Raw genomic sequence first — 17,930 nt, 5'->3', positions numbered from 1 at the left:
AATACTTGGCATTGAGTTTATTATTGGAAAGAAAACATTTGGCTTCCCATAGAAAGTGCTAAGGAGGATTTTAATTCTTAGGATGTAAGTTTCAATTCTTATCATTGGTGGGTATTTCTTCTATTACTGTGCAACTTAAGTCACTATGATTTAGGAGGGGATTCATGAGCTTCTGTCAACACATGATAGTTAATCTGATTGTGATAAGTCTGTGGACTTAAATACCTTTGATAGTCCTTAAACAAGTTTGTTACCAAGTGTGCTCCAATGCTTTCTAGCATGGGAGAATCTTTGGGGAAGACCCTGGAGAAGAATTTACCACATTACCAGAAAAAAAAACTTTAAATTTATATGTTCATATTGATGGCTGAATAAAATGTTTTTCATAAAATTCTAAATTTTGTGGAAAGGGGGTCAATAATTACATTAGTGGGATGAAAATGAGAACTGACATGAATGATACTTGCCAAGGATAACATAGCAAGTAATATTGATTCTTAATTTCAAAATATATAATGATGATATCCTCTATTTCTATTTTTTAATTATATGTGAGCTAACAGTAATTTTGTAGTTTTGTTAAACTTCACCATGTTTCATTCACTAATTGGACAGAAATAGATAAGAACAATTGAGAATGAAAAAGGATAAAGAAGGAGAAACTCTGTTTCAATAATTAACATCTCAATACTTTCTCATTCTTTATTATTGAACATTTGTTTTCTCAATGATCATGTGATCTTCCATATGAAATCTATAATTTTATAGATCTACAAAAACTGTCTCAGTTCATTCATAATTTTTAATGAAAAATAGAAACTGAAGAATTCTTCTTCCTCATGAGAGATATCACTATAGTAATTTGAAATATAAAATATTAGTAGCTGTGTTAGCTTGGGCAAATCCCTTCATCTTTTTGCATCTTTATCTGTAAAATGAAATTATACTAGATGATGTCTAATGAATAGTTCCATTTTTAATATCCCTCGGTTTTAAGTTTCTATCCTATTCTTTCTTGAAAACTTAACAGCCATCAGTAGAAACATTCCAAACCCAATAACTTTAAAATATAATGTTTAAAATAGCTAAATTATTTTATTTCTAATTTATATATAGATATATATATATTTAACTCAAGAGAATTAGTACAAATACTCAACATATGAATAAGAGCATAATAAGAGAACATATACCATGGTTATTTTTGCATCTCAAGTTTCTCTACTCAATGATCATTGCTCCCTGCTTCCAAAAAAGTCGTATACATTAACTTTATTACCATAGAGGAGTATAGCAGTCATCATTATTGTTTTTTTGACCTTCTGAAAATTTCACTGCTTTGTGTATAATATGAGCTTTTGGCAATTAACTTTGCCTTTAACCAAAAAAAAAAAAAGTTGTTCTTTTGTTCTTTGTTTTATATATACTTATATATATATTATATATGTGTGCATGTATATGTATATATACATTTTTTTTCTCTTTAATAATATCCTTTGGATATGGTCTAGGTAATGGAGACAGTAAGTGATTATGAATTCAGAATTTTATAATTCTATCATTTAAAAAATAATGGGGCTAATTCACAAATGTAAAATCAATATAATAGCAAACTTGTATCATTAGGGCTGCCCCAAAATATATCCAGCATTGAATTTTGTTATATTTTATTATCTATCCCAATTGAATAGAATTCAGATAGATTCAAGGAGCTAATACAATTTGCATTTTTCTGATTATTTTTCATGTGATTATTGATTATGTATCTTCTTTACAGAATTATTTGGTCCCGCCTAGGCCCTGAAACCAACATCCAGAGAATCAGATTTCAGGATAAGATTGACAACTGCCTCTACAGTTGCTATAATCCATTATTATATTGCTGCAGAGCAGCAATAATTGCCAAAGACCAAGAAAATGAATTTCTCTCCAAGTGTTCAGCGCTGTCAAATAGTTCAATATCAGAAGTAGCTATGATTTTATTTGGAGAAAGTTTTAAAGAAGATACATTTGTTTTGCCGTTAATGCCTAGCTGCTCGCTTCAGCAGGAGTCAACTGGTTTCTTACCTTCCCCAGGTCTTGGGACGTCTTCAGCTCTGATTATCTCAATCATAAGTAATACCTGCTATGGGAAAAAGCAAATGTTGAACATTTGAGCTAATGTTCCCATAAATTTCACTGTGTGCTTCAAACTCTGTGAAAACAAGATTACCAGTCCTCAACTGAGCATGTTATACCTCCTAGGGGGAGAGCAGTCAGAATTCTGAGTCCAGGAAGACTGAAGACAAGTCTGTTGATTAGGGATTCCACACCTAGATGTGCTGTAGAGACATGGCCCTGAGTGAGACAGAACCAGCACATCTGGTGAATACAGTACCAGTGGGGCAGAAATGTTGCTGACTGTGGGTATTTGTAGGAGGGTGGAGTTTTTGGTTTGGGATTCCAGGTCAACAAGGAAAAGAGAAAATCAAGCTATAGGCACCATCTCCCCTAATCCCAGGATATCATTTTTTAAAAGTGAAGAGACAAAGAAATAACCAAACCATAAATATTTACTAATAATAGGGAAGACTTGGGGTTCATCTTCAGAGGAGAGTGAAGTAAAAAAGCCTCTTCTATCCCAAAGTGTAATGTTAAATGGCTACCTGCCCAGAAAGAATTTGTAGAACTCAATAAGACTTATTAAATAAAATGAGAGAGATTTGAGGGGGAAAAAGAATTATCCAATAACAAGAAGATTATGAAAAAAGGCAATCAACTAAAAAAGGAAATACAGGCTTAAAGAAGAAAAAAATTATTTAAAGATTAGATTTGGGCAAGGGGGAGCCAATGAAGCTATAAGAGAACAAGAAATAACAAAATAAAATGTAAAGAATGAAAAAATAGAACAGCATATGAAACATATTATAAGAAAAACAAAGATCTGGAGAATAGATCAAGAGAACATATAAGAATAATTGGACTACCTGAAAGCTGGGACCAAAAAAAAAAAAAAAGAACCTTGACACAATAACTCAAGAAATAATCAAAGAAAATTATTCTGGAGTGATAGAGAGAAAGTAGCCAATTAAGTATCCAGACCATCATTCAATCTATGACTAAGGCTTTGGATAATGGCGAATTAGGGGAATGATTGCCAAGGTGAAATATAACAGAAATTTTGTGGGCCCGAAAATACTTATGCTGGTTGTGGAGACCTATTGGAAGCTGGTGGCTTAGGCTTCAGAAATGTCAGTGTTAGCACCCTAGTGAAAGTGTATAACTGTAAGACTCACAGAATCAGATAAGAGGGTATCATAGGTTTATAGGCAAATTCCATAGAAAAGTCCTGATGATTAATTTAGCATAAGGACAGCAGAGAAAGTAATGCTTTTTTTCACATCTGGATAATTAATTGGCTATCACTAATTATTAATTTAATGTTGGTTTTATTGTTTATTGTGGCAGTTGTGAGAAGTTTTGTTATTGTTACATTCCTTCAAGGCTCACGTCAAATTACAGGTCCAATATTCTCTTTTACTCTAGAATAATTCTGCAGGTGTTCCAGTCCACAGAGATTTCTCCTTTCTCTGAGTTCCTGTATATCTTTACTTTTGATCAAGTCATTAGGAATATTTATTTTTGGTCAATATTCCATCTCTACAACTAAATGTTAATTTATTTAATTTCCTAAGGCAACTGAGACTCAAAAGGGTAAGACCAACCCTTGGAGGAGACAGGGTGGAAATTAGATCTTCCAGTCTAAATCAAGGATTCTTTCAACAGGAGATCAATGGCTTGCAAGAAGGTTTATAATGTCTTTAAATTCTGTGTCTAGTAGTATTTAGATCATCAGGAAGATAAATTTGACAATGCAATTCATTTTTAAAAGATGGGGTTGTTGCACACAGTATAGTTAATTGTACTTTACATTGAACAGGATGCAAAAAAGCAAGGAAGAATCAAGTAATGTTGTCTGAAGAAATAGTTATCCATAATTTTCCATTCTTTACAATTTTCCACACAGCTACCAAAGTAATAGTGTAGGTACATAGATCTGGTCATATCACACACGTTCTTCTACATACTTAGTTTGAGTAATTTTTTATTCCTTCTAAGAATAATAAATGTTTCTTCTTTAAAATAAAGGCACTTGAGGGACAGCTAGGTGGCGCAATAGATAGAGCACCAGCCTTAAAATCAGAAGGATCTGAGTTCAAATCTATTCTCATACACTTAACGATTCCTAGCTGTGTGACCTTGAGCAAATCACTTAACCCTAATTGCTTCAGAAAAAAAGAAAAGGACAGAAATAAAGAAAGAAAAGCACTTGAAAACATGATTCCAAACTACTTTTCTATCTTTATTGTTCATCATTAATTGACCTTTTAGCTATTCCTTCTCCTCACTTCATGAGGTTGCCCTTCTCTTCATGCCTAGAACTCATACTTTATATCAGATTCATAGAATCCCTACTTAGCTCAAAGTTCAACTCAAATATCATTTTTTGCATGAAGTCTTTCCTTCTTCTTCAGTTTGAACTACTCATGAATCCTTCCAAAAAAAAAAATCTTACATTTATTGTGTATATATTTGATAGGTATTTATTTGAATGCTTGCTATCTCTCCCAATAGAATAGAAGCTCTTTGACAGCAAAGAATGTTTTATTTTTGTCTTTATATCAACAGTATAAAATTTAGGTTCTATCAGATAGTGGGTGTATGTGGGTGATTTGTTGGAGGAACACTGAGTAGACCTCTTAATTGGTTTTCTTGCTGTTCTATAAATTCTATCACTCATTGGACCAAAGCATAAGGCTTTGCATCTTTATTTGCTAAAAGCTTTCTTGCCTAGCAGATGTTTAACTGCCTCTTTCACATCCTTGTTTCTGAGACTATAAATTAAAGGATTCATCATGGGAGTCATTACCCCATAGAACATGGAAATGAGTTTGTCTGTAGCTTGCATTTTTTCTGAATTAGGCGATATTTTGGATTTGGGCTTCATATACATAAACAGGATGGTCCCATAGAATATAATGACCACAGTCAAGTGGGCTGAGCAGGTAGAAAAGGCTTTACTTCTCCCTTCAGCTGAGTGAATCTTTAAAATGCTGGAGATGATTAAAGTGTAAGAGACAACAATCAGTAACAATGAAGTTAATACAAATACTGTAGTGGCTATTAACGTGATAAATTCATTACCAGAGATGTCAGCACAGGCCAGTTTCATGACTGCCAGGATTTCACAGCTGAAATGATTGATGACATTATTCCTACAGAAAGGCAACTGGACCACAAGAATTGTTTGCACCAATGAATTGACACCCCCTGCTACCCAGGAACTAGCTGCCATTTGCACATACACAATCTTGTTCATGATGATGGAATATCTCAAGGGGTTGCAAATGGCCACATAGCGGTCAAAGGCCATCATGGCCAGGAGTACACATTCTGTGGTCCCCATGGCCAAACCAAGGAACATCTGAACTACACATCCGGAAAAGGAAATGGTTTTTCCTTGAGATAAGAAGTTCACCAGTGTAGGAGGAATAGAGGTGGAGTGTAACATATATCCAAGAAAGAGAGGTTACTGAGGAAGAAATACATGGGAGTATGGAGGTGAGGGTCCAGGATGCTGATTACAATGAGGATGCCATTGCCTAGAAGAATGACCACATACATTATCAGGATCAGCACAAAGAAAATGATCTCAAGTTTGGGATAGCCAGAAAGTCCCTTTAGGAAGAATTCCGTCACAGTGGTTTCATTTATCTTTTCCATTTTACCTGTAGAAATTCAAAGAACACAGAACAAATTGTTTTACATTCAAAGCCATCACTGCTCAGCCACATCGGTGAGTCATGTATCTACTTGGAGAATCAGTGTTGAAGATGGTAAACTCATCACTAATTATATTTTAATTTTTTAAACTGTGTCTAAAATTGAGCAACACTGTTAGAATTGAACTGGACCTTGAACTTTTATCAGCCTTTATACATGGACCAAAGGTAAATCATTAATGCAAAAATTCTATTCAGGAGCACATATCCCAAATAATGATATTCTTCCCTGGCTTTTCCAAGATGATTTAAGTGACTGGATTAATCATAAGGAGTTGGAGAATCCCTGGAGACAAAAACACTGATCTTTCTCATTTATTGTTTATTTTGTCATTTCCTGGTTTTCAAAAGTTTTTATATAGACTAAGGTCTAATTTAATAATTCAAATGGAATTCCTTATATTACATAGTGTGAGGAAAGAATCTAAATTCATTTTTCCTATACTTTTATCAAGCTTTCCCAATAAATTTATGATATAATTAATTCTTTCTCTGGTTTTCATGTTCTCTATTTTTACAAAAATGTTAATATTTCTCATGAGAGGCTGCTTGACATAGTGACTACAGAGTAAGCTTCTCATTCACGAAACCCTTTCATGTCTTACCCCTGACATATAACTGTGGGATCCTGGATGAGGCAATTAACTCTTAATATTGTTGAAAAAATTTTAAAAATACAAATTCCACCATTATAATCTAATTCTGCAAAGAAGAATATCATTTTGATTGCGATTAAAATATATCAATACATTAATTTAATAACAATGATCATTTTTCTAATCTACTTACATTGAATTTACTATTAATTATTAAGATAATCCTTTATCTGTAAGCAAAGTTTTATTTGTTGTTATAAAGATACACACATGTAGACTTAAGTTAATGCTCAGTTAATATATTTATTATTTCCAGAAAGCAAGACATAGCTGGTGTACAGTTCACATATTCCACTGATATCTAGATATTGCCAAAAGAATACCAAGATCACCAAGCAAGTGAAGTTAATTTCTTGTGAATTTATGGGAAGATATTGTCAGGAATGTGGAATGTCCATATCATTGAGATGAAAGCTGTATTGACTTGATTTCTATCCTTATATTTTCTTGAAAGAAATTTTTTTTTTAAATTATAGCTCACTTATTTAATATATTATTTTGAGACTTTTTATAAATAATCATAATACCATTTGAAAATAATATTTTGTTCTTGCTAGCAAGCTGTGATTTCATATTCTACTGTTGTCTACTCCACATGAAAACACAACTCTTAAAAAAAAAAGAAAATATTTTTATTCTCCATAGCAATTAAATCACAGGTACAATTCTAATTTCTATTACTAATTTCATTCTAATAATGTATTTGTTATATTTTCCCTATTATAGAAAATCCTAGGGGCAACTTGCTTAAATTTTGAGCCTCATTTCATCTGTGAATAAGAATTATACCTATAATATTTCATTCACAGTATTCTTATGACATTCAAAAGAGAAAATACATACTATACACATTGATGTAGAAATCCAATCTGAATGAAACTTATTATAAGTCACATTATATCATGTTAAATACTAGGGTTCAAAATAGAAAAATGGGAGTGTTGGCTTCTTTTAGTGCAACAAGGACAGGATATGGAATTTAGAAAATGCAGGAACTAATTCCTGCCCACTATATATTTGGATGATTCTGGGCATTGTTCTTATAATAATAAAGTAAAAAAAAAAAAAAAAACCTACTTTTCACTAAAACAACATTACATTTAAACTTTATAAGCATCAAAATGCTATGTTAACTGTTTTGATTTTAGTTGTATCTTTTGAAACTATTGAGAAGGAAAAAGCCTTTTTTTCCCCTTTGTAGTCTGGTATCTTTGATATTATTTGTTCTAAGTAGCAGTTTAAAATAATACTAAGTTTCTTTTGTTCAGCACCAATAATGTCTGTTTCTTGAACCTGGGTCCTATATCATGGCTGCACAATTATTATTGAATTCTGTTTCATTAATTTCCTGAAACAAATGTTATGAAGCTACACAATAGAGCCTAATGACAAAATGAATGAAGTGTTTTAACTGATATCTGAATTTTTTTTTATTTCTCTGGAAAGGAATCCTTTACACTGTACACCCTTGGAGAGTGGGGTTCTTGGGACCTCTATGCCTCTGTGGAATCTTCCAATCAGAACTTACAAATAAAATCACTGAATTGTAAAATACTTAGTTTAGAGCATGGCAAGTTAGAGCATAGCATGGACCTTTTCTCTGAGGCAGGTGGTTCAAGAATGAAATTTGCTTTAGTGGCCAAGAAACACCTGAAAGAGAAAGAAACTCTGAGTTACCTGGTATGTTTCTGCTCTACCATTTTTACCTTCTCCATTATAATGTTATAAGAAGAAAGCTGTTGTTAACATAGATTGAATGAGAAGCCAATTTTTCAGTCATCTGTGGTACATGCTTTCTTTCTTCCTTCTCTATAGCCAGTTAATATTCATTACTCAATTTCTGAGCATCATTCTTCATGCTCTACTCCCATGATAGCCCTTATATGCTGCTGAGTTTTCCACTTATAAAACTCTAATAGTTTATAATCATATAAAAGTAAGAGGCAATAGAGGAGATACATTGGTTCCATGATGTAGAAAATACAGAAGGCATAGGTTTCAGAGTAATGTGATTTTTTTTTCCCAGAGACTCATCTGTCACGCAGGACTACAAAGTTTATCCAGACATCAACTTAATTTATGTGATGGGATGATTTATGGAAAAATAAAACAAATGCTAGAAGCTAAAAGACATTGCACAGCAAGACTTTCATACTTGTCCTCTAACGCACAGACAGTAACACAATGGGACAACTTTTTTCTTCTCTGTAATGGGAGTTCAGGGGGAAGAAAGGATGAGAAGAGAGGGCAGAAATATTGTTATTCACCCCAATACTAGTGGAGGTGGAATATGTTGAATTATTTTCTCTTCAATGTCCACCATAACCACTACTTCCACCACCACCACCACCACCACTACTATTACTACTACTACTGCTACTGCTGCTGTTACATCACACACAAAAAATTACTTAGATAGAGTGAACAGATTTGAACATTTTGTAAGCACTAGAAATTCAGATGATAGAGAGCTATATACTTTGATAGGACACAAATGCATACTATCATGGCAACCTCACAATCATAGGACTTCTGTATACACAGAACCATAGAATCTGAGTAGGATAGGATCTAAATCTTCAACAACCCCCATAAGCCCAACTAAATATGTGATTGAAGACCTCCAGGAATGGGAGATCTCTGTCCACTAAAGAAATGCATTCCATTTTTGGACATTACCTATTGTTAGAAGGGATTTCCTTATATGGAGCCTAACTCTTCCTCTCTAACTAATTATTAACTCACTTCAGTAGTATTTATAAAGTATTGCTCTATTGCTCAAAACTGACTGATCAGTATGTGTATGATCTTCAATACAATTTACCTCCTCTCAAAAGGTCATTCCTCTTCCTGGGACAGAGCAAACAGCAGATTTTTTCCCTTTTATGTTTACCTTTAACTTTTTTCAAACTCCTTTTGAAGATTCTTTTGCTGATGGATTCCAAAGAAGTCAGTTCTGAAAGAGAGATACATTACTCTAAGATACCATGTTTATTTATTTATTTATTTCATAAAGCTGCTCTTAAAACAAGTAAAGGATAATGTAGATTCAGGATATACTTATTCCTGAAAAACTATAAAGTTAATATATTTAAATTATTATTGTGCACAAATGGAGAACGACTAAAAAAAAACAGAATTGCATAATTTAAAATTAAGGACAACTTCATTTAGCAAGCAGTCCAGACAGAATCACTGACCTCACAGTGGAGGCTCAAAGATATTTCAAAAGGACAAACCAAGGGCTCTAGAAGGCACTTTAAATCCCTATTTGCTCTTAGGGATTTATTCTGTCCCTAAAGTAATTTAAATTGTGGCTTGTGGAACTTCAAAACTTTTTAGTACTTCAGGAATAATGCCCTGAAGACCTAATTAGATAGAAACCACTTTCTGTTTCAAATGGAAAGATTATCAAGGAGAAATGTTTGTTATAGATCCTTAATCCATCTCATGAAAATGATAAGAATTTCATCTGCATCTATTTTAATAGCTTTGTCCAAACTATTCAGTTTATCCTCTTACAGTTTATTGACCATAGAGTAAAATAATTTGAAGTCTCAAGTCTTGCTTATTTGCAGTAATGGAGTAAAACAATAGTATAGATAATTGTTCTATTTTCATGCAAATCAAAGGCACTATGAAGATTCATATCACATCCCCCAAATTGGAAAAAACAATGGAAAAAGCAGAAATGGTTAATGTTGAAAGAAGGAAGCCTGACACAATAACACTTTTGGTAGGCCAATGAATTATTCTAACAATTCTACAGAGCATTTTAGACTTGTTATAGAGAGAAAAGGAAAAAGAGCCCAGAGCAGAGCCTTGACATACACAGAGTTGGAAATATAACACAAATGAAGATCTAGCAAAAGATACTTGCGAAGGAGTGATTAAGCAAGGTGGAGGAGAGCCAAGATAGAGAAGTATCACAAAAACCCAGAGAGAAGAAGGTACAGTAGAAGATGATCAACAGAGTCAGATATTTTAGACTACTCAGGAAAAATGATGATTAAGAAAAGCAATTAGATTTTGCAGTAAGGAAATCACTTGTAACTTTGAAAAGAACAGTTACATTAGAATTATAAAGCCAGCTTACAGATGGTTTGAAAAATATGAGGAAAAAAGGGAAATTGAGGTACTGAGTATTTAAGGGAAGCAGATATCCAGGACAAAATATATATATATATATATATATATATATATATATATATATATATATATATATATATATATATATTAGGGATGGAAGGATAAAATGAGAATGTTTTAAGGCAGGGAAACATAGGTATGCTTGTAGGAAATAGATAAAGAACCCAGTATATAAGGAAATGTTGAAAAATAGAGAAAAATTAGGATGGTGGGGCCAATTTGCTAGAAAGTACTAGGAGAGTCTTGATCAAGACTACCTGTAGATGAGGTGATCTTGGCAAAGAGGTCAAACTCTTCATCAGAGAATGGAGTAAAGGTGATTGTGAGGAATGATGTCAAAGAAATTTGGTGGGAGTTAAGGGGGAGAATAGAGAGTCAGCTGGTCAGCCTTAATTTTTTTTAGTGAATCAAGTGGTAAGATTCTTGATTGAAGCTTGAAAAGAAATGAGAATATTTGATTAAATGAAAAACTTGTTTCTATTTAAAAACACTTCATAACTGGATTTTTTCTTAAAATGATAAAAAGTATCTCTCTAAAACCAATAGGAAGAAATATTTGTAATAACATTAAGATAGAAACACATTATCACTAATAATATTCAATATTGTACTAGAAATGCCAGTAATAGCAATAATAGAAGAAAATAATTGAAGGAATCGGAATGGGCAATGAGGTAATAAAATTATCTCTTTTTGAAGATGTTATGATGATAGACTTGGAAAATACTAGAGATTCAATTAAAAGTCAATTGAAACAAAAATTTTAGTAATGAAGCAATATTAAAATAACCACACATAAATGACAATTATTTTCACATATCAGCAACTAAACCTTGCAAGAAGTAAAACAATCATAGAAATAGAAAATAACTAAGAGCATACCAGCCAAGACTAAGTAAAGAACTATGTGAACATAATCATGAAATACTTTTTATACAAATAAGTGAGATTTAAATAATTGGAGAAATAGTAATTGTTCATGAATGATCCAAACCAATAAAATAATCATTTCATTTCTTCCTAAACTAATATGATTGTTCAATGCCATCCCCAATTGCCAAAATTTATTTTGTTCAACTAGAAAAAATAATAACATGAAGAGCAAAAAGTCAATAATAATAAAGGAATTAATGAAATAATATGAAAGGGGATCTAGCAGTGCCAGATTTTAAACTATGTTATAAAGTGATAATTATAAAAGTCATCAGGTAGAGGCTAAAGAATAGAGTGATGGGTTAGTGTAATAGAGTAAATGTACAACACAAAATAGTAAATATAGAAAGTATTTAATAAATGTAAAAATTTAAGCTTTTTGGATAAGAATTCAATCTTTAGTAAAAGTTATTGGGAAACCTGAAAAGCAGTTTAGCAGACACCAGGTATATACAAATATCTTACACTATTTACTAAGATTAAGTCAAATTGGATACATAACCTAGATATAAAGGGAGAGAGCATGAGTAAATAGCAAGAACATGGAACATATTATCTATCAAATTTATGATAGGAAAATATTATAGAGTAAACAAGAAATTAAAAAGATTATAATATATAAAATGGAAAATATCAATTACATTAAATTAAAAAGGCTTTGTACAAATATAATCAATTTAGCCAAGATAAGAAAGTAATCATAAAATTGAAGGGAACAAATTATAAATTGTTTCTCAAATAAAGGTCGCGCATTTCAAATATATAGAAAACTTTGTCAAATTTATAAGATTATGTGTCATTCATCAATTTACAAGTGGTCAGAGGATATGAAAAGACAATTTTTGATTGAAGAAATCAAGACCATACATAGATATATGGGGGAGAATCTAAATCATTATTGATTTTTTTAAAAGCAAATTAAAATAATTTTGACTTATTCTTTCACACCTATCAGGTTGGCTCAAATAATAGAAAGAAAAAAGAGCAAATGTTGGAGGGGATATGGAAAAATGGTACACACCGTTGTTGGAACTATACTGATGCAACTTATTCCCAATCAGGGAAATTGACCTTCCTGTGTAGAGGCAGAAATACTAATGCAAGACGAGAAGACCTTGTGGAGCTTAAGACACATAACTCAACACATACTCCCATTTAACTTACTGGAACAAACTGTATAAACCACTGAATTATAGTCTTTGGTATTATGGAAAGCAATTTGTTCCAAGATATTTCCTGAGTTGATCAGGGAAAGAGAAAAAGAATATCTCATATATATATATATATATATATATTCTAAAATAATTACAGCAGCTCTCTTTTGTGGTAGCAAGGAATTAAGAATAGAGGGGATGTCCATCAATTGGAGAATGACTGAATAAGTTAGGCTATGTGATTGTGAAGGAACACTACTATGTTGCAAGAAATGATGAGAAATTTCATTATATGAAATGGGGAAAGACTTGCATAAAATATAGAGTGAAATGCCCAAAAGCAAGTGAATATTGTATACAGTAACAGCAATATTAGTGAAGTATTAATATGAATGACTAAGTTCTTCTTAGTTTTTTGAATATTCAAATAAACTATAAAGGATTGTGATGGAAGATACTATCCAAGTCCAAAGATGGAATGAATATGAAAAAATATATATTGTATAGTTTTACATATGTATCTATGTCAAAAATATCTGTGACTTCCCTAGTGCAGGATTGGGAGGGAGGGAGTAAAACATTAAAACTCAAATGTAACAAAAAAATAAAAAAAATTATTTTTTTGATAATTTATTAATTTTATAATTATAATTTTTGACAGTACATATTGATTAGAGAAATGAAAATTTTAAATTGAGGTATCATCTCAAACCTATTAACATGGGTAAAATGATAGAAGGAGAAAATGACAAATTTTGTAAGGGAAGTGGAAAAACTAGCTAATATAGTGTACTTGGAACTATATTCCAACCATTCTGGAGAACAATCTGAAATTATTCACCAAGAGTTATAAAATTGTGTAAACCCTTTGATGAGCAATATCACTATAAGATCTATATTCCAAGGTGAGCAGTGAAAAAGAAAAAGGATGTATATGTTCTAAATATAGCATCTCTCTTTGGGAAGACAAGGAACTGAAAATTGGGGAAATGGTCATCAATTGTGGAATGGATGTTGGGGTATATAATTTTGATAGAATACTATTGTGCTATAAGGAATTGAGATTTTAGGAAACTTTTAAAGAATAGTATGGAATAATGAAGAGTGAAACAAAGAGAACAGAGAAAATGTTGTATAGTAATAGCCATATTGTTTGAAAAGCAAAGTGAATGAGTAAAGTATACTGAATTATATAAATATTCACATTATAAACATTTTCTAAGAAGGATTTTGCTATAAAGAGAGGTAATAATAATGGAATTCTTGATAGTTGAAGTTTCTGACATCTTTGAGAAGTGTTATTAAGGCAAGAGTTTGAAAGCCCTACAAAATACTTCCTAAAAAGTCAAAACTGAGAATGATTGCTGATTCAAAACAAAACAAAAGATGAGGTAATTGGGTCTGTATAATAAGCAAAAGTTAGAGGCATTACTCCTCAGGGTATACTGAAGTTCTTGAGTCACAAATTGAAATTGCCTAAGGGATAGATTAAGTCCCAGAAAAGAAAGTATTAAGTTGTTTTCCCACAGCAGTCCTGGTCCTTCAGAGCTTAAATCTCAGTTTTAGGACTATGGAAAAGCTACAAATACAAAGTTAAATGTTTTGTGAGCTCAACATAGTAGTCTTATGCCTGACTTCTTTAATTCATCTTAAGCATCTCAAACCAGGTCTGACTGTGCTACTTGTTCTGGAGAAAAGAAAGAAAAATCTCCCCTGTGAGGATCCTCATGCAAATAGAATGTTATTGGTGCTGATGTTTCTGAAAATTTTGTCTTTCAACACTTGATGAAATGTTCCAGGAAAGGAGCCAAAAGCCTTTTCAGATTCTAAGATGTTGTACATAGTTATACAAATCAACAGCAGAGAAAGAGAAAAATAACACATGCTTGAAGGTAAATAAAAGGGTTTTTTTTATTTATTTGTTTGTTTGTTTTACTTCTTTGATCAACTCCAGTGCTCTTATATATCTATCCAAGTAAAATGAATTATTTTGAAAATATCTCAAAGTCTATTACCTATTATCATGAGTTTCTGAAATTCCAATGTAGTTTCTGGAGAAGGAAGTATTTAATATGCAACCACAGGAATCTATTCATACTAAGTCTTGAGGTGAATTTATTGATAGGGTAGCCATCATTCCTCATATGCTGAACTTACAATAGAGTAAGAGAGTAATGATACATGGAAAATCTTCAAATTTTTACCAGTGACTGGTTGAATATTTCCACCCAAATGTTCTGCCATCTTCTCAAATTCAAAATTTCAGTGTAAAACAGTGAAAAGAACACTGGCTTTAGAGTCATAGAACCTCAGTTCAAAATGGTTCTTAGGTTTAATGCAATCCTGGGCAAGTCATTTATCCTCCCTAGGTCTCATCTATAAAATAAAAGTGTTAGAAAGTTTACACTCTCTTTGAATTCTAATTTAGTAATACTATGACTTTTCATCTCATGATTTTTATCACCCAAATCCCACTCATTGCAAATTTCACACCAAGACTAAAAGGTGGATGAGGAATCATCCTTACCCTGAAGGTACATACAATTTAGCAGACATATCAAGTGAAAAATGGCACCAGTCAAGGTAGCTGGTGGGTTATCTCCAACCTTTATCTTCTATGGGGAAAGGCTGCTTTAAATGGTTGCTAAGAAGAAAGAGTTTTATGGCTTCTAACATTATGAATAGGAAGAGTTCAAACTAGGCTCTCTCAAGCAGTAACCAAGTATTTCTGGTTATTCATATGCAAATGAAGGAGAAGGCTGTTAAGAGATAGAAGTAATGGCAATAAAGAGATACAAGGATGAAAAAAGAAAAGAGCCTTGCCCTCAAAGAGTTTCCCATCTGATGTGAAGAATAAAGAATGCAAGATTTGGAGTTAAAGAACAAACACTCATTTCTGTCCCTTGCTACCTTTAGTAAGTCACCTCCTTTCTCTAGGTGTCAGTTTCCTTATCGATAAAATGAGGAGAATATACTGGATGATCTCTAAGGCCCCCTTTAAATCTAAATTAATGATCCTGTGATAAAGATTAATAGTTGAATTGGGTTTATATCCACTGTGTCATCTAACTGCCCCTTCACAATTGGGTTCTAAAAAGGTGTCATAGTATTTTGATTGATAAGAGGAGCTCAGATAATTCTCTTTGAATAGCATCGATCTTCCCTTTCAAAAAAGGTTAGAAGTACAACCACTTTCAGTTCAATTTTGTAGCTTCTTTCTTACTTTCAACTGGTGCTGATTGAGTCTCCCCTTCTGAAGCTCCCCACATCTCCAGAAACCAGGCACTAAGCAGCTGTTCTTTTCTGCTCAATTATTACAGGTGAAATCAAATGTAATGAAAAGAGCCAACTGGACATCTGGGAGAGAGTTCGTTCTACTGGGGTTTTCAGAATACCCAAAGACTGAAGTGCTCATCTTCCTTTTATGTCTGCTGATGTACATAGTAATTGTACTGGGAAACGGTATTATAATTATTTTAACTATCCTAGACTGTCACCTTCACACGCCAATGAATTTTTTCCTCAGTAATTTTTCCTTCTTAGACATATGTCTTACATCCTCTTTTGTCCCCAAAATGTTGACAAACTTCTTATCAGAAAGAAAAACCATCTCCTTTTCTGGGTGTATTATTCAAATGTATATCTCCCTTGCCATGGGGTCCACAGAGTGTGTTTTCCTAGCCACAATGGCCTTTGATCGATACATGGCCATCTGTAATCCTCTCAGATATCTTGTAGTCATGAACAAGAGACTCTGTGTACAGCTGGTGGTTATATCTTGGGTTGTAGGTTTTCTCATTTCAACTATGGAAACAGCTCTTATTATAGGATTGCCTTTTTGTGGAAAAAATGTTATTAATCATTTTGTTTGTGAAATCTTGTCCCTACTAAAACTGGCCTGTGCTGACATCTCCTTGATGAGATTATTATGTTGATAGACAGCATAACACTTGCATTCTCCCCATTAATGTTAATTATTATATCCTATATTTTTATTCTCTCTGCCATTCTGAGAATTAACTCTGCAGAAGGTAGGGAAAAAGCTTTTTCTAACTTGTTCAGCACATTTGACTGTGGTGACTGTGTTTTATGGGACCATCCTCTTCATGTATATGAAGCCCAAGTCCAAAAATTCAATTACAGACAAATTTATCACATTGTTCTATTTAGTGGTGACCCCCATGCTTAACCCCATCATTTACAGCCTTAGGAACAAGGAGGTGAATTCAGCCGTGAAATATGTATTGAAAAAATTTCCATTCAAGAAAGGCCTATGAAATTCTTGGGCCTAATTTTTAGTACCTTTATGTCAATAGTCTTATATAAACAAGGTAAAACTTGAGTTGACATTGAATGTAAATACTTTATTTTTTTTTTGCCTTCTTTAGTTTTTGAAGAAAAGAGATCCAAATAAAAACATAACAAAAGTCCTGAAGATGAACCAGCGCCCTTTCATTTTAATAAGAATTTCCTGTTGCATGCTGCATGGATTTTTGCAAAGTAGTTAATTGATGAAAAATGAATGCATTCTTAGCATTGCTACCTACTTCTGCCCAAATTCAAATAGATTTCTTGCCCATTTTAAGGGTAGAAAATAAAAATTGTCTTTATTTGGAACTTAACAAGATTAAATAGTCAATCAGTAAGACTTTACAAGCTCCCAGTCTCCTTGTCTACAAAACTGTCATGGTTTTTAGACAAGACTATGTACCAAATGCAGTTAAAAGACAGCTATCTTCCACAGTTTACCTTTTGGATGATATTGAGTTCCTTTTTCAATGCTAAGTCTGGAAATAAATTTTCCCCCTCTATTGACTAAGAGATTAACAAAACTCTACTCAAAGAATGAATTCACACTTGAGCTGATAGTTAAGGATGTGGTCCAAGTAAAGATTTCATAGGTTACTAAAAATCCAGGATAAGGTCAAAATTAGTTGTTTTCAGAGGCAATGAATTTAGAAGGCACACTGGGAATTTATAATTGGAGCCTCAGAGTTAAAAGTTCTAAAGTGGGGGAAAGAAAGAAGAACAAAGCTAATAGAGTACCAGAAAGAAGGATAAGTAAAATTCCTAGGTGCCAGTTTCTCTCATGCAAGGAATCAGCCCAGATTAACTTTTCCTGAGGCTGGTATATCAACAGTGTGCTTTCATCACTCTCCTGTGTCCATTCAACTACAGACCCAGCCATTTTTATTAACCAATCAGCCTACAAAATT

At 32.7% G+C, this 17,930-nt stretch overlaps 1 protein-coding gene and 1 long non-coding RNA gene across 2 annotated transcripts; one reads left to right on the top strand and one right to left on the bottom strand.

Moving 5' to 3' along the window:
* Nucleotides 1-4,763: 4,763 nt before the first annotated feature.
* Nucleotides 4,764-5,763, bottom strand: LOC141554668 (olfactory receptor 13C2-like). Its single transcript, XM_074286802.1, is given in 2 exon segments — nt 4,764-5,541; nt 5,544-5,763. Coding segments are annotated over 2 exon segments (954 nt in total). The 3' UTR covers nt 4,764-4,807.
* Nucleotides 5,764-10,065: 4,302 nt separating this feature from the next.
* LOC141549961 (uncharacterized) lies at nt 10,066-17,336 on the top strand. Its single transcript, XR_012484467.1, has 3 exons — nt 10,066-10,214; nt 16,035-16,176; nt 17,103-17,336. It is a non-coding gene; the product is annotated as an uncharacterized LOC141549961 (long non-coding RNA).
* The last annotated feature ends 594 nt before the right edge of the window (nt 17,337-17,930 follow it).

Source organism: Sminthopsis crassicaudata, chromosome 1, assembly GCF_048593235.1.
Source record: "Sminthopsis crassicaudata isolate SCR6 chromosome 1, ASM4859323v1, whole genome shotgun sequence".
NCBI lineage: Eukaryota > Metazoa > Chordata > Mammalia > Dasyuromorphia > Dasyuridae > Sminthopsis > Sminthopsis crassicaudata.
This window is presented reverse-complemented; position numbering and strand designations above follow the sequence as displayed.